General features: G+C 42.9%; 1 protein-coding gene across 4 annotated transcripts in view; it reads right to left on the bottom strand.

Moving 5' to 3' along the window:
* Window positions 1–20,850, bottom strand: part of arhgap17a (Rho GTPase activating protein 17a) — a 30,848-nt gene that overhangs the window by 7,507 nt on the left and 2,491 nt on the right. For 3 of the 4 annotated variants that reach the window (XM_038735373.1, XM_038735376.1, XM_038735375.1), the window contains exons 2-17: window positions 14,444–14,483; window positions 9,520–9,624; window positions 9,251–9,283; window positions 8,692–8,768; window positions 7,872–7,983; window positions 6,637–6,713; window positions 6,272–6,389; window positions 5,408–5,476; window positions 5,151–5,232; window positions 4,042–4,169; window positions 2,806–2,917; window positions 2,521–2,602; window positions 2,300–2,380; window positions 2,104–2,217; window positions 1,834–1,925; window positions 306–453 (exon numbers count right to left, since the gene is read on the bottom strand). In XM_038735373.1, the coding sequence (XP_038591301.1) occupies window positions 306–453; window positions 1,834–1,925; window positions 2,104–2,217; window positions 2,300–2,380; window positions 2,521–2,602; window positions 2,806–2,917; window positions 4,042–4,169; window positions 5,151–5,232; window positions 5,408–5,476; window positions 6,272–6,389; window positions 6,637–6,713; window positions 7,872–7,983; window positions 8,692–8,768; window positions 9,251–9,283; window positions 9,520–9,624; window positions 14,444–14,483 (1,470 nt within the window). The remainder of the gene's footprint in view (window positions 1–305; window positions 454–1,833; window positions 1,926–2,103; window positions 2,218–2,299; window positions 2,381–2,520; window positions 2,603–2,805; window positions 2,918–4,041; window positions 4,170–5,150; window positions 5,233–5,407; window positions 5,477–6,271; window positions 6,390–6,636; window positions 6,714–7,871; window positions 7,984–8,691; window positions 8,769–9,250; window positions 9,284–9,519; window positions 9,625–14,443; window positions 14,484–20,850) is intronic. The other variant, XM_038735374.1, reaches the window with a different exon arrangement.

The following is a 20,850-nucleotide window of genomic DNA, read 5'->3' as shown; positions in this document are numbered from 1 at the left end:
GGGGAGAGCAGGGAGACAGGAGAAAAACACAAACACCAAAGCTTTGATCAGAGTCAAAGTCACAAATTAGATCAGTAACCCCAGAGCACACAGCGAGAAGTCATTAAAAACAAGTGTTAATCATACTAAAAGAATCCTACCAAATCAACCCCAAAACTTACGAGAAGCATAAGACAGGGTTCAGAAAAAGCAACTGGATTAAAGGCAAATTATTCCCAAAGCCATTAATTGGAGTAAGTAACACATGTGAGCCAGAGAAAGGTGGTCTACGAGGAAACTGTACTAAGCAACTCCAGGTTGATTACTTGTCTTTGCGCGTTGTGTCGTTCTCTGGTCCCACCATGCTGCCAGGCCTCTTCCTCTCAATGGAGCTACAGTCATAGTCAAGATGATTGTTGTGGTTGGACGCAGGTGTAGGCATCGCAAACATGCCGGACACATTGAACTCCACGTCTGTAGGAACAGAGAAGGCAAGACTTACCGATGCAAATTTCTATACTACTAGTTTAAAGGAACATGGAACCTTATTAAACACTAGACCACGTGGGTCTTCAACCGAATGAGCCATGGTGTGGCTTGTTATGCAGTTTGTAATCCAACCAAAATCAGTAAAAACAACCCCGAAACACAAGGTTTTATGGGTAAGAGGAGTTGACATCAGTCAGCCAGCATAGCAAAATGAAAAGTGGGCTGGTAGTCAAGTCATAAGAGATGCTCATATTCCGCTTTATCTTTACTGACAATAACACACTTCATTCCTTTCCATTACATTTTCCTTATTCTAACTTGGGAGACCATCTAGTGAATGGATGGCACCACCCTCCACAGGCCAACAGTCCATCCCACACGGGACACTGTCATGGTCAGATTCATACCAACGCGCAAATGAAAGTCTGAAATCTAGTGACTGTGAAAGGAATCTCAAGCCACTGAGCCATCATCTCGCTCTGTATAAGAACCAGAGACGGTCAGTCATGCTGACACAGATACAGATACTAAAGGCAGACTGTCTTCGGTTAACCTGCTTGTTAAACCGTGACAATAATGCAATGTTTGGATTTGGATTTTTGGAATTTACAGCCCTGAGATCAACGTACAAAAGTTTAGTCTAAGTCTTTTTCCAATAATGGTGATTACAAACAAACTGAATTTATGGAAAATATCTTGAAAAAGGATACATTTTTTAATGAGGGGCTGTGTTTCTATCCACATCTTCATTTACACTTGCCTCATTTGATTTGCCGTGTGTTTAACATAACAAGTTGAATTAAGGATCCCTGACATCTGTTTTGTATGTTTTCATTCGAGCTGACCTCTACAGTACAATCCACAGTTTGAGCCAGGGCAGACACCGCAGTGACTCTAATCTTGGTCCTTTGGAGCTTGATTACTGCTGACTCTTCCTTTCTTAAGCCTTGAATATACTCAGGAGCCGACACGGACAGCTGCGGACCCCGTGGATGCGGGCTACTTCTGTTTATACTAATTTCTGCAGTCAGCTTGGCAGACACTTTCCACACATACGCAGTAGATTGGTTGGTGCCCTGGGGTAGCTCTAGTCGTGTCTGCGCCAGGTCCACGCAGTCAAACGGGAGGCACGTGGACATCAGCACAGACCCTACGCATACCCCCTCTGATGACAATTTTTCCGTCACGCGGACCCTAGCGGACCCTCGCGTACTTGCGGGCGCAGAAAGTATAATCCTTGCATTACTGGGCAGTTACTATAAATCGTATTCACCGTTCATCCCTGATGGAAAAACAGGCCCTGATTGCCTACAAAGAAAAACAGAGCAGGTGACTGAAAATAAGTGCTGCAGACCCAGAACCTACCCTCAGGAAAGAACCAGTCGGCATGCTGGATGATGGGCTCCACGATGGCCACCACGTGCACAGAGGTAGCTGCAGCCATCTCAGCCAGAGTCCTGGGCGGACACATACAGATGAGCAAAAATTAGGTGCTTTCTCACATAATGAGTGGCTAAAGTAAGCTAAAATAACAGACTGTAGAATTCCTCTCCAGTACCCTGAACTAGAATCTTCTCAGAGATCCTTGTTTAAAACAGTTACTATCATGTCTTATTGTACCAGCACCCCTCTCACCCCTCAGTTTTGGCCCACAGCAGATTGGGTCCCAGGACGATGGCGATGTTGCTAGGGGTCATTTTGTTCACCTCGCTGTCCTGAGCCAGTTTGGCGAGAAATTTCACCAGATACCTGCATGAAAACATGGGAATTAATGAACACAGGTGGGAACAATATCTCGGGCAACAGAAGACGATTCTCACGCTCAACTGACCTCAGGTTGGTTTTGTTGTTCTTTGGTAGATTATCACATACAACCCAGAGTGCCTGGAGCCTCTTATCTGGGTCTGACACACTGGAAAGATGGAAAATGAACAATGTATTTAAAGCAAAGGACAGTCTCCAGATGGCCACATTATTTCTCACGGCTGTACAGTGCCAGATCCATTCGATATTGGTCCATTTTATTCCCAGTGATAATGTGATGAGCCTTGCCTGGATGCCTGGATCCACTCATCATAAAGCTGGAAGGTCATTAGAGGTTCAGGGAGTTCCCTCAGGTAGGACTTCAGTGCTCCTGAAAACACAGAGACACAGATATTTGAGATATTTAAGACACTTTTCCAGGCACCTGGGGGATCAGTCTGTCACTGCAGAGGGAGAATTCCTATTCAAGAAACACAATTTTACTTGTTTTGGGATTTTAAATTACTATGAGTTAGAGAACTACTCCAAGTAATATACCAAGAAATTCAAAAACAGCTCTGGTTTGGGACGTACCAGCGACAGCGTGGGGGTCAGAGTAGAACTCCTCCAGTTGTGACGTGGAACAGTCCAGTGCCGCCTTTAGCTTTTTGAGCTTGGATGCCCCTGCTGCAATTCTGAACAGACCCTGACACACAAGCACACAAAGACAAATAAACCACGGTAACGTCGCCAGCAAACTAAAGATACACGCAGGCATTCAATGTGCACACAAGACCCTGTGCTACCACTGAAACCTACACACTTTTCTAACACTCAATTACAGATAGCCTCTGTATGAAGCCACACAAACTCCCCCTACCAGCTGCACATAATGAAACCTTAAAGCAGGCAAACAAACACACCCACCACTCACAGCAAAGCAAGATCTTTGCTTTTACACATAAACAAAGGCTGTCTTCACACCATAATGACACAGACTCACCAGGGAATGTGCAAAGCATTTAACACTTGCATTCTCTGTAGCTCTTTTTGCGTACACACACACACAAAGGCATCTGATTTATGGACAGGAGACAAGTAGATTCTATTGTATTCTAAATTTGCTTCTGGGAGGGGACATCACAAACATTTCATAAATCACCAATGCAGCATAACGGGTGACGCTTTCCTTGGAACAGCATTACAGAAACGCAGGAGTTTCCCCTGTTTACAGTGTGTCTATCCGCCTTGAATCTTAAGATGTTCATGTGAACAAACAGCTTGGTTTCAATTATGTCAATGGCCAGTGGAGCCGCTAATCGCAGCCACAGCCCCATCAGACTTTTAATGAGCTACGCCAGCACTTCTTTTACTTGTATGACGAGACAAGGCCGGGAGGGGGATTAGCTTGGTGTTTAGAAGCGACCTCTAAAGACCGAAAGTCTCTGCCGGTTATCATTTAAAGTTCAAAACATCTGACTTTATACATCAATATTTACATGGTGCATTCATCAGTTTTTGGCTACTACACACATCTCACGGTTAAAGGTTGTCATGTTATAACTCACCCATATGATAGTAATGTGAAATGACCAAGGCACTCCTTTTCTTTTTTTTTCTTCAGTCTCTAACTGCACACATCTTACAGAAGGTGAGGATAATCCAATTCAATTTGATTTGACTCACACAGCAGATCAATGGCTCAGCCTTTCTATCCATACAGCTGAATAATCATGCAGGATGCTTCGAACAGGGAGACTCTCCTTTCACTCTTCCCTTCTGACCCCCCCCCCCCCCCCCCCCCCGCCTCGCTCCTTCCCTTCACCTTACCTCTTCCTTCATGCCGGTCTCTAGAAGCATCATGACACAGGCCTCTATTGGCAAGGCGATCTCCCTTCCACTCCTTTTCAGGTGTTCATCCAGCCCAGTGCCAAAAGCGGGCTTCTCCGTCCACGAGTCTAAAGACAAAGAGAGAGGGACGGTCAACACTACACCAACATTTCATTCACACGGTTTCAAATCTGAAGACAGCTAAAAACAAGTGTTGTAATGAAGCTGTTACAGATTCTGTGGATGACCTGTCTGTCACGCTGGTATGCATTAAATAAAAACAACACAGCACTGGCTAAGGACTGTTGCTGGTCTGGATGGTAGATTTCTGGGTCAAGAAATTTCCTGTGGGCCAGATCCTAACCAGTCCTCACTTCCCCCAAAGGGTACCTGCAAATAATAACCACATAGGCTCCTAGCGAGACATGTTTTTTTGTTTGTGTGTGTGTGTGTGCGCAAGTGAACAGGGAGAGACGGTGTGCAAAACCCAGGTGGGTGTGATGTGAGAAGGGGTGGGGGTGTTTGTGTGGAGTTCGTGAGTCATCGCCACATGCTGGGAGACCAGGCTTGTCTGGTTTAGACCACATGTTTAGTACAGAAAAAAACACAAGCTCCTTGAAGAAGACGCAGCCTTACGACTGCAAGAAAGACAAAAACCCAGTGAAGGAAACTGGAGAGGAGACATTATGTTTGTATAGAGGAAAATTAGACTACTTTTTGAGGGCAAAGCGGTGAAGACAAAGGACTATTCTTTAATATCTGGGCCTCAGTTGTGGCCTTTTAACAATTACCGCCACTGGGGCAACTTCTGGTACTCCAGAAGTTAGAAAAACAGACCAGTGATATAACTGAAAGATACAGTAGCTGGTTTCATTTCTCAAGCCATTTGGAAGAGTGAATAAGTAAGTGTTCTCCTAAAACTTCTCCAGTGTCTAACAGGAAAGGGTTTGTTTAAAGGGCCACACCAAACAACACAGGAACCATTGAAAAACAGGGGTTGTCAAAAGGCACATGTGAATTCACCAAGGAATATGCAAAGAAACAAAACATTAAAACGCTGCAGTGTTTTGTGTTTAACTGCTGTGTGGCATTTTTGCATGTCTTACTACCTTGCTGAGCCTGGATGGTTGGCAAGACATTCTCCAGAACAGTGAGAGACTTTCTGTGGTAATCAGCTTGAGCTTCTAAGAGCTACAGAAACAAAACAAAACGAGAAATCAATGGGAGTGAGTCGATTAAGACGAGCAGTAAAAGACATGACAGCAAAGTAAATAAAATGGCTGGCCAAGTCTGGGTCCCAGTTCCTCTGCAGCTGTGAACATTCCCACAGAAACACATGTTTGGCTTGCTGACACGCTGTACTCACTGTTACGAAGTAGCGGGCATAGTCCCCTTCTTTTGAGAAAAAACTGTACATGTCTGCAGCGAGTTGATCCTGGATGATAAAGACAGGAAGTGTTAGAGCACTGAAAGATGATAGCCATAATCTGAATACTCACTATGTAGTTAGAAATCACAATGTGCTTTACAAAGAGATGCTTCAAACTCTTATTAATTCATTAAAGATCTTCCATCTCCACTACACAGGATCATCCATCAAATGAATGGTGTATTCCAGGTGGCACTAGGACAGACGTCAGCGGTCAGCTAAGCCGCTAGTCTGTGTGCTGCGTGAGTCATAAATCCTCCTTGCTGTTGGCAGGACTCAGTGAGACTGGGAAGGAGGACTTGTGAAGGGGAAACACAAGGCTCTGCGCTTCCTGGACGGGACCTGACACGTCACACAGCCACTACACACTAAAACTCACCAGTGATTCAGTTCGGTAGATGCAAACACACACACTGAGCTGACGGGGCATTTTAAGTTATTTGTGTGCGTCAGCGAACTGGGTCAGAGGGCCCGAGGGCCTTGGGAATTCCAGTTGTTGCTGTGCTTGTTTTTTCCCTCCCCATTTTAAACTTCTGATGAGGCCCATTTGCAGTTTCTCCAACTCATAAGGCCATAAATGACTTCTGGCATACTCAATCATTCTTCTACCAGTGTATGAAGCTGGATTGGAGAACAGCCTTATTAACGGTCTTCTTTTACTAAAAATCTGTCCTCTGCATATCATGACGTCAAGCAGGTTTTATTATCGCTGGAACCATGACCTTGTATCGTTCTTCCATGACATGACCGCAATGTAATCCAGACAGTACATGGCTGGTCATCTACACCCATGCCGGTTACCTTGCAAAGCTCCACTTTGTTCATGGCCTCATCCATCTCCTCCTTGAGTAGGTCAGCCTTGGCTGTCAGTGCTTGAGTGTTTGTTCCTGAGATTATTGACTTGGTTGCCTGCAACCATCTGAGTATGAAAAGACAGGGGGAAAACAGGATGAGACGACCTCTGTGGTACACTACACTATAGAAAAGTCAGGACTAATGCTGCCATGAGTCAGTAGTGAGTTGGCTTTAAGTAGAGTTGTTTTAAGTCTTAAAAAATTGTTACTCTGGTCACCAGTTTCCTTCAGGTATGGTCTGGATGCATCACTTCACACGGCTTTAAAATTCAACACGCATAACATGATGAAAGAGAGTGTGGACAGACAAACCTTGCTCTGGCAGAATCATAGTCCAGCACCAGTTTGGCCAGCTGTTTCCTCTGCTTCAGGATGTTGGGAATGTCCACCTACGAAAATTATATCCAAAACACACACAAGTTGAATAAGCCTGAGAAGTTAGAATGTCAAAATGCTGACGATTGTTGGTGCAAATGTTCTTCCTGGATAACTATCTTAAGAACTTTTAACGGTAGGGGGGTGATGATAGACTTAGCTCCTGAGACGAGACGATACACGATATTGTGTCCACGAGAACGAGATGATATTTTATTTAACACCATTTTTAGAAATCTTCATTGATATAATGATAAATACATGACTGGAAAAATGGTCTTTTATTTGACTGAAAGTCACAAAATGCAAAACAATGCAGGTGCGTTTTGATATGTTGCTTACATATTGTCATCTCTTGTCTGTCACTCTGTCAGTGTTTATTGTTTCCACCGGGTACCCAAAATGCTGGCACACAAACAATTTAGAGGTGGCGAGGGCACCTTCTATGTTAATTTCACCCTAACACTCCGTTATGCTGATATCATGAGACAGCTTTTCACCTTGACGAGAAATATTTTTAATATCACAATATCTTGTGGTGCGAGATCTTGTTAAAACCCCTATTTAAAAGTAAAATAATACAAATATGTTTGCAAGTTTGTAATATTTCATCCAAACTCTTGAAGCATTTACTCTTATTTCAGCTTGCTGAGTAGGTGATAAGAATTACATTTACACATAAATAGCACAAAAATCTCACAGCGAGACACCTGTAAATGGAGGTCTTGATCTCTTCCAAACCAAACAGCAGTGCAGTTACTTAAGAGTAACAACTTTAGCTGTTGTACAAAGCATGGTGCATGGGCACAAATATACAGATGTCTTATAGCCAATAGCTTCTCATGTTTGGAAAACTTGCACACAAAAAAATGAAAAGAAAAAAATAGATGGAAAACTACAGCCTGTAATGGCCCTTATGTTTAGCTAATATTACCAGGATTGGCATCAGTTTTATTTGGACTTCTCCAACCTCACAGGATGATATAACCAGAACAAGCTAATGTGGAACACACTTGCGACTTTTCTCGAAAGCTCTAGTTCCCTTGCAACTGGGCAGTGTAAGCCCAACAGACTTTATTCCACTATGATTAGACCAAAGAAAGCAAATAGGAGGGGTGTGCACTTAACGTAACTTACTGTGTTATACATCCCGGAGGTGTGAGGTTTCTTACCTCTGCTAGCTGGCTGAGGGGATCCAGAACGTCCTTCTCTATCTGCAGCTCATGTTGCATCAACTCCGATGCCAGGCGGTTCTCTGCGTCGCCGCACACTTCCATCATCTTCCTGTTAACACATGCATCAGCAGAGAGAGAGAGAGAGGGAGAGAGAGAGGGTGTTAAACATTTACAACATAGTCATATTTATGCCTCATTATCACATCAGCACAATTAGGTGAGGATGTGAGGTCTGCTACTTGCAGTGTAATCACACATCAACAACACATAGGGATGACAATCTGTGCCACCATCTCGTCCTCTGTTCCTAGTCAATAACGGATAGCAAAACCAGGTTACTGTGATGCCATCATTTCTAGCAACCCAAACCCGGGAGCACACAGTGGCCTAGCGACAGCTCATCTCTGATCATGAATGAGTGTTTTCAGCAATGAACCCCCTAAGCCTTGGAACACAAAAAAGAACAATACACTCAGCCGCCATGAACGCATCACAATTATTAGCAGAAGATCTGACGTACTTTCCCTTCCTCATTACTTCCAAACAGACACATGGCTGCTGTGCAGATTCGGAGACATTCACTTTCTAGATCCTCAACTGCCAACTGTCTGGTCTCACTTACAACGGATGATACTGAATCTCATTTAAAAAGGGAACTACTGAAAGCTCCTTCAACAGAAAACCAAAAAGGGGAGATTTCTTGCCCTGGATGGATGGCCTCATATTTCACGCTCTCTGGGGTGCATCCACTCTATTAGCAACAGTTGCCAAGGATTAGCAATTGGTTATTTGGCCTGTCAATCAATCACAAACTTACCCTATCAAGGAGTCTTCTCCCAACTGGTTTCCGCCTTCCACCATCGCCTGGGACAGTGAAGTCAGAGGAAGCTTTTTCTGTGGCATGTGTGTGCAGAAGAGGGACAGATGCAGGCATGATTAGACTTTTGTTGAGATCTAAACTACATGAAACTATATACATGCACACCAAGTAGACATGTAGGTACACAGTAGCTTCAGTAGCCAATGGAAAATTCATTACGGACTTTCCATTGAGCAGGTCAACAGTAAAATCACAGTCAGGAAGAGGAAGAGAGATTTCTAAGCAAAAGAGGAAAGTACAGACGTTAAATGGGAATTAAGATGCAAACTGGGGAAGTGAGACGTCTATCAAAGGACAACACTGGAGCTTATTTTCACTATCATACAGTTCACATTTGAGCAAAACGTTTACGTTTTTCAACATCCTGTTTTTAACTGGAGAATCCCAAAGGCAAAAGTGTCATGCATAGTGAATAAAGATGACAGATGTCTGAATGGGAAATGGAGCAAGTGGTGCTGAGAACCAGAGAGGTGGAATAAGTAACCAGTGTTTTTACCTGACCATTTCCTGTATAGAGGCGTGGTACGGACTGTGGTGCATTTTTGGGTGGTGTGGGGTAGAAAACACAAAAGACAAATCATGGATTGTAGGTCTACTGAGGACACTTTGAATGAAAACAGTGAGAACTGAAAATTTGTGTCTGTGTGTGTGTGGGGGGGGTGATTATGACACAAGTTATGAAACATCCTGGAACAGCTGATTGGTCTGGTTAGTTTGTTCTTAAACAGGTAAACTGAAGCTATTGTCACACGCTTAATGTCTCACATGTCTCTTCTCTGCTTCTGCACCGATGTGTCCCTGTAGACATGACACCATCCTCTTGTGTGTGTTGTGGGACACCACACGCACCAACTCCATGCGCCGTTCAATCTGAGCATAAGACAAGACATACAAGACATCAACACATCATAGGTTATTAAGTATAAGCTGCAGGTTAGATGACTAGTATATCTAGTTCAAAGTTAAGCATTTGGTTGTAGAAACTTTTAAAATTAACAATACAAGCTTAATTTTGATAAGATCAAGAACTTGGACTGGACTACATCTTGTCGTGTTTGTTACCGCAGTGGTTATCAATGCCAGAATATGACTTTTTTAATTATGGGTGTCAAACACTTTCTGTAATAAAACATCTAAAGAGCAAAAAATCCCATCAGGTAGGGGGGGGGGCCCTGGGACTAAAACTTATCAAATGGACGTCCGTGGTCTAATTTCTGTTAGTTTTGGGCTCCTTGATTGTTTGAGAACTTCTGTGTTACAGTACAAGCGCACAACAACACACACATGACTACAAGTCTTTATTACCACAATCCGCATGTGAACTTTTGTTTACTCACATCACCACCATTAACTTATATCCATAAACCAACACAACAGTGTGTCTGCACTGTTGATGCCTGATGAGGACCAGTTTCATGCAGAGAGCCAGGGGTCAAAGTCCATGCATGATTGATGGGGCCCGTCTCTGCGGAACAACGCTGGAATGTTATCTTTGAAACACATGACTCATCGGAAGTGTCTTTATAGCAACGGCCACTGGGCTGTGGCCGAGAGCGAGGGGTTCTTCGGCTTTAAAAAGGTCTTTTTGATTACACAGGCTTTCTCCTGTCTGCAGGCCTAACTACACAGATCCACTCTGTGCTTTTAGCCTGACAAGCTATAATACTGTCATTGATGGAAGTCACGGCTATGCTGGCTTGAGGACAGAGGTCAACTGAAGCTCTGCAGGATGACTATTCACTGTCCTTGTCATGCCAGGTGCCTGACTGGGACAGTCAGTGTCAACATTAGGCTGGCTGTCGCTAGCCCATGAATAGAACTGATGATTGCAAGTTACTGTTCAAGCCTACTTAGAAGTCCGGCCAACACAGTTGGATAATGCAAAGAACTGCTTTGAGTTGGCAGAGCTTGTGAGAAAGTCAAAAGGAGATTGCATGCATCAATTTCAAATAGAAGAGGTATGTCTTCTGTATATTTAAAAATTAAAAAGCAAGTGACAACAGAAAGTGGGAGTCTGTAAGTTTCTCAAAGCCACAAACATGTACTCAAATAGTCGGGACAAACAACGTTTCAAAGATAAACGGGAACACTGAGGTCTCAACGGCAAAATGAGCAGAAATGGAGGGAGGATCAACCAAATACCAGACAATTGTGTTCCAAAAACAGAATGGAGTCGGAACTCAGGAATTCCACAGCAGATATCCGCCTCCATAGCCCCCCCCCCTCACGCCCCTTTCCCACCATTCACGCGCTCTTACGTCATTCCCGACCCATGGTGGCCCCCGGCATTCCCAAAACAGCTGGGTCAAATACAAACTTACCAAACTCACACAATCGCACATGCATACACAAACGCACACCCTGCTTCCACAGGCTATAGGCTTGGGAACACTTGGTAGACTCAGCGCTGTTAGTGCCTGATACCTGGCACAAAACAAGGAGGGGACTCCCTCCCTGTACTCTTAAGACAGACGACGTTCCTGCGTGGGTGTATTGGAAATGTTTGGTTTACATGCCACTGGGAGTATTTCTTTTCCTTTCATTGTACCAAAATGGATTTAGACACACAATACCATACAGTCAAAAAAGTTAATAAGCGGAGGAGTGGGGAAACCTGGGCCAAGAGGAGCTGGAAAAGTCCACCCGGCAGGCAGCAGGGTGTGTTTTTTCCTCCTGCTATGAGATGAGGTTAACACTTGGTCAAGCCCATGACGCGTCATTGAGCAGGGAATCCCAATACCAAGCAGGATAGACAGGGAGGAAAAAACAAGACTGAGGGTGTTTGTCTGTCTGCTTGTGTTTGTTTATTGGTTCCTAAGAGAAAGGATGTTAACATGTCTGGACAAGTCCAGAATGAACAAAAATAAGTAATATGATGCATTAAGGGCGGAATTACGCAGCGGGCCACTGCAACAAGATACTCTTTGTTTGCATTAGGGATGACAGAAGTGTTCAAAACAACTGGTTGCTACTTTATAAAATGCACTCAATTATTACATACAACCAAAAGAGTGTGTGCAAGCAGGCACTTCCGGACCATGTCTGTGGTACACTCCCCTGTGGACGAGATGCTATGTAGGGGAGCAGCAAAGAATGGACAGCTGGCACAAGAATACTGAGTGGCTCTTTGGCCCCCTGGAGGACCATATTCAAAAAGAGGGCTTGAGATGAAGAGGCTGAGAATACGGCAGAGTGCAGGCCAAGGACAGACACAAGATGTAAATGTTAAAAACCATGCAGGGAAATGATAGAAAATCACTATCTGTAGCAGAAGAAGTGGCCTTCCTTTGAGCAAAAACGAAATGAAAGTAAATGGGTTTTCCATTATCGAAAGGATAAACTAAGAATTTTTGTTCTGAGTTGAGGAGCAACACAGCCATCTCAGGAACTAAGGGGATGAGAGATTCCTCTCTCTTCATCCCGTACTCCTTTTTTCTTTTATAAGACAGTAATGTTTCTATGAAGTGAGACACAGAACCCACAGAGTCTCATCGGCTGATTTCCAGAGAGAGGAAGAGCAGAACAATTGTGTCTTTGAGGACCAGTGAAAGTCCATTGTCAGAAATTAACGTCCTCTCTTCAGTGAAAAGCTCCCTAAGTGGTTAGTCACCGCTGTTCTTCTGTGCTTGTCCACTTGCATTACAGCAACTCATGCTGGCTCTAATATCTAACTCTGATGTTCTGGTTGTCACTCAAATCCATTTTTAAAAGGTCCATACACCGGCTACAAAAGAGGGTGGGGGAGAAGAATAATGATAAGAAGAAGACTGAAGGGTTTCAGACACTGTGGCCTCGACTCTTCTCGGGGAGTAATGCAAATCAGGTGTTTGTTTTAACATCTATGACACATCCCATTCAAACACAAAGACATTCTTCATCGCTGGAACGTCTTTGCTGAACAGCCAGTATTTGGTCTCGGCTTTATAGAGTTTTATAGCCCAGCTTATATACATCCACAGCTACTGACCTCTGTGCAGCTTGTTGAACCCTTATTGTTACTACGGATGTGCTGCTCAACCATGTATCAGCAACAGTCCCAAGAGTCTGCGTGTCTTAATTTAAACCAAGCGCTACACCAGCTGAACCCACTGATTAGCAATCCTCAACCAGAGAGTAGGATGTAATAAGTGATATCAGCTGCTCTTTGGTTGGCATGAAACTTGCATACTTTGGAGCTTGGTCAGCGCATTGTCCAGCTGCACTTTCAGCTTCAATTAGACTCTTTCCTGTCAAAGTCAAGTCAATGCAGAGGTGTAGCAGATGAGTTTTATCATTTAATGGTTTCATGGAGAGTTACACTGCATAATGTTTTTATTCCAACTACAAACCACACCAAGCCTTGTCAAAGATTAACACACCTAAAAGTAAAGGGGAGGGACTAATTAGTCAAATGACCTCCTATGGCCTTGGAATTGTCTAGCATGAAAAAATATCTTAATGGCACATGACAAGGCACAAGCTCAGTTTCTGCTATTCTGTCATTTTGTCACTGAGAGTAAGTGAACTAAAGTTAGTCAGTGCCAACATGACAGGAACAATTTAAATTAATCTAAACGTAACTTCACCTGCATACAATTATAAAGGTCACATATTTTTAACATTTAAAGGTGGGGTATGCAATTCTAATCCAATGGATGTCTTTATGTCAAATTCAGCTAATCTTCCTACACGACACTATTCCAGCCCTGATTTGTGTGTGTCAGGTAGGGCTTGGCAATAAAAAAAATAATGAGGTGGTGATGGCGCCATGGATAAGACAAATACCTTTGGTGTAAGAGGTGCGGGTTCAATCCCCCACTGTGGCCCATCCACCATTGTGTCCCTGAGCAAGACACTTAATCCCTAGTTGCTCCAGAGGCGTGCAACCTCTGACATGTATAGCAATTGTAAGTTGCTTTGGATAAAAGCGTCAACTAAATGAATAAATGTAAGATGATTATTATCGAAATATAATATTCCTCAATAACAATCTAACGAATATTCAATATATCGTCAATAAATATTTGATTTAATTAATTAGAATCACGAACAAATTAGCGCTTAATTTTTCTATTAAGATGTTTATTTTGTTGAGGAAAAGGGAATGAAAAAAGATTTACTACTTAAAAATTAACCTTTAAACTTATGTAATGAAACGTATATCGTGAGAATTATCAATATCGAGTGATATGTAATGTTTTTATCACCCAGCCCTAGTGTCAGGTATGTTAAATTACTTGCCAAGTCCTGCTGTTGTTTTGATGTTAGCTATAGTAGCACATGGAGAATTGAGAGTCGCTGTCTGGAGCTGGTGTGCTGGCTCTGGGAAATAGTCTTGTCCTCTCTAAATGTTAGCTTCACATCAGCAACTGTAACAATAATCTGCTAACCCACAACTTTAGTTCTATCACTTGCTCTATTGTTGTTCACTCTACATCACGGTATTTGTCATGGTACTGGATTTCTCCAGAATCACATAGCCCACCTTTAATATTTTTATTGTTTGTGTTGTTGTTAAGGTTGTTAAGGTTGTTAAACCTTGGTACCATAATGTAACTAACGCAACACCTTCCTGACTGCTTATTGTCACATTTAAACAGATGACGAAGGGGCAATAACTCGTCTGTGTAACTGCAGCCACTACCTAACAGATGCAGCCATTTAAGTGAAAAGGGCTGGTCGGAGCTCTACAGTCAGATTAATGATTTACCTGTAGGAGGTCATCACTGAGGACTTCTGTTTTCTCCGCTCTGTGGGTGAGAAAAGACAACAGAGAGCACACAGATTAGCACCGGCAGACAACGATAGCGGATAAACAGCACTGCGACACACTGTGAAAATATCTGCCAGACAAATGACAGAGTTCCTGAAACACTGGTTTCATGCTCAGCTTGAACACTAAAATAGTGTCCGGTATTGACCTGTTAATCCGTGGGAACGTTTCAAGAGAGGGTGGGTCTCTTTATAGTTTGTTGTAATGGCTCAACCAGCTAATTAAGTTAGGCTGGTATCCAGGGTGGTGGCTGAGGCAAAACATCTCAGACTGCACTGCTGCAGCTGCATGAAGACCTCACCTTGCTTTTTTTGCTTGAATTATTTCTGATAATAAACATTACAAATGCAGAGAGCATGTTTCTGCTGCTTTACAAGTTTTGATGCCTTTAAGCCGCAGCTAGCAAGGCTCACGGTGTCATGCACAGGGTAGCCACACAGCCCTGCTCTGCCTGAGCCTATTAATAGCAAACTAATAGTTGGACTTGGAGAGGTAAGGCAGATTAGATTCACTTAAAGGGAGAAGGCTGGGAAACACAGGCTCAGCTCATGCTGCTTATCAACACCTTCACGCAGACTGATGGCTTCTGTAGCTACTGGAGAGGGGGGGGCAATACTGCATGAGGACCAGGTGACTGGAGACACAATGAATGCTATGGTTTACTTGCAACTATAAGACAGACTCATTTAGCAAAGAAGCAATGATTGAAACAATGCACCCAACTACACCAGTCATGTATACAGGTAACAAGACCTTTAATCAGTCGTTCCGTTACTCTGGGTACCTGCCAATACAATTACCTGTCCAATATCAGTGCTCTATCTAGATTTATATTGCCATGGATTGCCGTGGAGCTAAAAACTGAGCTGACTGTGAGCCTTCAAGAATGTAACTGATGGCAATAACAGTGAATTTTATAATGACATTACTGTATTTATGTGGGTTTTCATGTCTGGACGATACTCGATCCTCTTAAAAGGGTCTGTATTTGCTCAGATATCTCAGTGCACCCTTAACTGCATTACTGACTAAAATATATGTGTAAAGATACAGGAAGTTATAATTGTAGTTTCTTGTAAATACACTGAGAGGTAGCCAAGTTTTCCACATAATATTGACATTAAATTGGAATAGGAGCTAGGTTTTCCTTTTTTATACCCTTTAATGTTTACATATTTAGGCTGTTAGGTCTGATGATATATGTTGTGCGTTTGTGTCGATATAAGGCTTTATATGTTTGATTTCGGATTTTGGTCTGTCTTAGTATGATGGTGTTGTGTTGTTTGTTCTGTGCGTTTTTTGGGTCATGCTTGTTGTGTTTGTCATGTTCTGACCATAAGGAATAGCCTAGTTTAAAACTACAACTAAACATCATGAGTAGGTAGTTGAGTTGGATGATTATGGGAGTGAGATTGAACAGAGTGAAGGAAGTGGTCTTAAATCTCGCGCCCGAGTGATTTGCAGGAACCTCTGTCCACCTGTAAACGCGCAGGTGGGTCTAGAGTATAACTGGATCAAAGTGGCCTGCTGACAGACATGTCCTGGTTTCTCTGTAGTGTCCGAGGGTTATTGGAGTTTCAGTGGACCCAAAGATTGCTGTGGACCCAAGTAACTAGCTAGAGAGAATAGATTAAGTGTACTTCTGTTTATTCTCTTTTCAAAATGATTGTAACTCAATTATTTGCTCAACCCCTCAGCCTGGTTTTATTTTCATTTAACTCTTTTAACCCTGATTGTAACACTGTAACTTTTATTATATTTTATGTTGCTTTTAAATTTTTTTATATTTCCCTGTTGCTTTTATGTTTTATGTAAAGCACTTTGAATTACCTTGTTGTTGAAATGTTTGTTCATGCAGTTTGCCTATGCTCACAAGAACTATCATGGGAATTTATTAACAGTCAAATTTTATAGAATTTTGACCACGGCTGGTAAGTCTACTTTACAAACCAGAAGACAGCCAACAGCTGTCAATTTGAGTTATTTATGTTATTTTTTCTGTCCATAAAAAGCTACTTCATAGTGCTCTGTAGCATGATTTAGCGCTAATAGAAAAGTACTGCAGCACTTCTATGGCTGCAATCTAGCACGATATAGAACTGATAGAATGTGACTTGCGATAATAATACCTAGGAAACACAGCTAGTGAGCAGACCTCCAGAAATATACCTCTAATACCCCTTTCTCTTTCGTGCCTCACTCGACTGTGCAGGTATTGCTGTATCTAACTTTTCCAAGTGCAAGTTTCTGACTGACATGACCTGTAGACAGTCGATTCCCTGCATTTTGGGTAACTTGATCTCTAATGAAACCTGGGCCCTCCTCCAAAAAACTGCTCTCTATGAACTGTAGTAACCTCGTCACAGCTGCTTTCAATTACAACACAGAGGCTGGGAGCAGGGAGAAGCAGAAAGAGACGGACAGAGAGGGGATGACAGTTTGGGGGTTCGAAGGAAAGAAATACAAATACAAGTTTTGGGGGTGGGGGGCCGGGTTAAAGACTGCCAAACCAGAATAATCTAGGGGCTGGAGATGAATGGAAAGACTTTCGCTGGAGCAGAGCCATAGCCAAGCTGGTGAGGTCCCACGTGCAGAGCGGGGACCTATAACCCACAGAAACCTAAAGACAAGACTTCCAGCAAGCTGCGGAAAAGAATTAGAGCCACCCACACACCCACACACACACACACACACACACACACACACACACACACACACACGCAGAGTGTGATTATAAAGCCACAATATGGAATCCATGTTCTGGTGTAGTCTACATGCCAAAGAGCTCCTTATGTGGTCCTGTCAAGGTCCTAATCTTAAAACCAGTGTATTCATTAAGTAGACTTGTACTTTCCTGTGGATCAAATTCAGTATGTGTAAATGCACACATATAACTTAACTTCCCCCACAACTTAAGTGTACACGCTCTATTTGCTAGTTGACCCTGGATTGTGACAGACTAAAGGGTAAATGCAAATAGGATTATACCAGAAAAATGGAGCTACCTTTAATGGCCTTTAATGTTATTTGAGTTCTGCTTAATGGAGTTAATATGAGCAAGAAAACCTGGCGAGGGTTTCTATGACATATGCAAATGTTGCCCAAAACAGGTTGTTAACTGAATAATCAGAGCACACGTCACTTACATTGGACAGCTCTTGCAAAAGCAACACTTGTGTTACCCCAAAAAAGCACTGTGCCACAGAGGCAAAAATAGGCTGCATGCAGCTCGGGCAGGGGACAAACAACAACAAACAAAACAACAATTGTTTTGCCGGCATCAGCTGACCCCATCGTGCCTCACTGAAGCGACAGCCTTTGCAGAAAGTGTGTCACTGTGCAGCGCATGTGACTCCTTCACAACAAGAGATCCTCGCTGCAGAATGGTAACCATGGCGATCAACTATCAAAGTCGAAGGTAGGTGAGTAAGTGAATACCGCAGCCATAAGCACAAAAGGGCGGCTGTTACAGGCCACTCAACACAACCAGACGGCCGAGGAGGAGGGAGGGTCTGCCTCTTACGGTCGCAACAGTTGGCAGCTTAAGGCGTAAGGTAATGGATACCGGCCCCAGATGAAAGGAGCAGGAGAACAATTGAGTGACTCAGCCCATACAACCTACATAATGTGGCTGATTATGTGAGCTGTTATGCTAACATTAGCGTTGGGCAAGAGCGAGCAAAACAACTCAGGGACTTTTTATCCACTCTGTATTGTTGTGGTATAAGCTTAACGTGGCATCATGACAAAGCAGGATGCCTCCTTCCAGGCAGATGTTTATATCCCAATGTTGTAACAATTACTATATGTGTCTCTGTGTGATATTGTTTAGGAGTGCATTTAACAATTGTTTTTCATATGACTGGTTTTGTCTATACTGGAAAATGTGAGAAAATAGTGAAAAAAGTCCATCACAATTTCCCCAAACTCCTGATGAGGTCATAAAATAGTAATAATTTATATTCTGTCTGAACCCAAAGATAATAGTCACATTAGAGAAACTTGAATCACCAAATATTTAGCATTTCTCTATGAAATGTGATTCATACAGAAACGTTGCCAATTCATTTTCTTTTGATTCAATACTTGTTTCAGCTCTAGTATTGTGACAATTCCAACATTACTAAAAAAAAAAAAAAAACCTATGTCACTGTTTGTCGCTTAAGGATACTCTGAGTATTAAACTAAGAGCTGTCAAACAAGTATAGACTTCCCAATTGTATATTGTTTCCTGTAACTGAGGCAATATATCGTGATTATCATCACATATCATGATCAAAATAACAAGCTCATTTTCACCATAGCCATGCCACATTTTTCTGTTTCACCATCTGGATGAAAGCAAAAATGACTTTGACAGCAAAAAAAACTGCTCTAGCTAATAGGTCATGTCACTAGCAGCAACACAAAGGGACACACCTTTGTCCTCGAGGCACTGGCATGGTGAGACACGGGGAAACGCCCAGAGTCACCTATCCTTGCTAATTCAACAGTGACATTTTGCTGATCCCTGTGGGGAAAGTGTATTTTCAATGCGACTCCCTCTTGAGTGAATCAAGCATCAAAAAGGATTTGCAACCACTGAGCTACAGAAAAGGGCACCTGTAGTTCAAAGAGATTTGCGTTCAGAAAGCTGTTCTAAGTGCAGGTCTGCATTGATTAATTGACTGACAAAACAACTACCTTACCAAACCAGATAAACTCAAAGAGATGCTGCAATTCCACTAATGAGCCGTGTGACACTCAGTATCAGGCATCCTTCTAGTAAAGTGGTTGGTAGTAAAGCTGATGTGGTAAGGGCTGGCCTGTTTATCTCTACTTTTCTCCGTACATTAAAGAAGGGTTTCTCACCACCACCCCACACCAAAGGAACCCACCATAAATGTGCGCTTGCATATATGTGACTGGCCAAAGCAACACTTTGCACTGCAGAAAAAGTTGAGCCTGGTTGAACTTTTTTGCCAGTTCCCCTGGTTTCCCGTCTTTATGCTAAGCTAAGCTAATTGTCTGTAGCTTCATATTTAAATGACATATGAGTGTGGTATCAATCTGCTCGTCTACATCTTGGTCAGAAAGCGAAAGACAATATTTTCCAAAATATCAAACCGTTCCTTTAATTAGCCCAACACTTTATTAGAGGAGGCACTCCTTATTTCAGGCGAGGCACCTCCACTATAAACCATGTCACTTTGAAATTTTTGCAAACAACCATCAGAGTGATCTCTACTAGCTGCTACAAGCTAAAATCACTTGCGGACACTGAGGAACCCCAAATACACTCAGATGTGTTTTGCTGGTTCACCTGAGTGTTTCAGGTCCAATGGATTTAAGCCCGCCTCCTTCACTTGCCTGCATCCTTCACCTGTGAACCACACCTTACTACCTTCCTCACTCACTCCATACTCATTGATTGGACGATGTGAACCAGTGATTAACAAATTCCTTCCTCAGCCAGTGAAAAACCCATCTAAGGCCGATTCCCAGACAGTCAGAGGTGACGTTATTCTCAGAAGCAAAACAGAGAAAATGTAAACTCTTAAACATCATCAGTACAATGCAAAAATGATTACCTCATTCTGAGTCTGTGGAGAATGAGAATTATCTTTATGCAGATAGTGTTTATAGCCTACGACACCCTATGACACCTCACTAGCTGACCACATTAGCCTGACGTGCATGTATAGGCCAAGACAGTTCAAAGATAGCAAGCTGAAAAAAAGCTTCCACAAAGAGATAAAAATCCTCGCCATGTTCCCTGGCAGGAATCACATGCTGTTTTTCCCCCTGTACCTCAGTCTCACTCTCTCTCCCTCTACATCAATCTCCCCGGCTTTCTCTCTCCTCTTCTCTAGAAAGCACTGGGACTGACTCTGGGAGGCAGTTTCCTGTTTGTAGAAGGAGGAGGAGAGATTTCCTCAGTGCAGCCGCTTGCTGGACACAGTGTTCTGCCTCTGTACAATCACAGGAACCCAGGGGGCAGCGGAGAGGGCCTTTGCACTCCCAAACTTTTGCAGATGCAGATACACAAGCAGGCACAAACTTTAATGGACTAAGCAGAGCATTCTCGCTTGCACTGATGAAAGATCACTCATTCAGAGGGGCATGCATATGAGGGATTAACACTACTTGTGCATAGAAAAAGAGAAAGCAACTGCTGCACACACATACACATATCTGTTTTCTGCATTACACTCTCTTCAGTTCTAATTTACTGCTGGTACGCTGCAGTGAGGAAATTATGAGTATTCCAGCTGCCCTGTTTCTGCTGGTCTTGAATTTTGCTTGCAGGAACGTTATTAGGCCAGATTCTCTTTGTCACCATCAAATTAGCACGGCAGGGATGG

This window comes from Micropterus salmoides, unplaced genomic scaffold, assembly GCF_014851395.1.
Source record: "Micropterus salmoides isolate LMB-PRFRI ecotype aquatic unplaced genomic scaffold, ASM1485139v1 Ms_hic_scaffold_21, whole genome shotgun sequence".
Lineage (NCBI taxonomy): Eukaryota > Metazoa > Chordata > Actinopteri > Centrarchiformes > Centrarchidae > Micropterus > Micropterus salmoides.
Note: the sequence above shows the minus strand (reverse complement) of the source record. Positions and strands in the feature narration are given on the sequence as shown.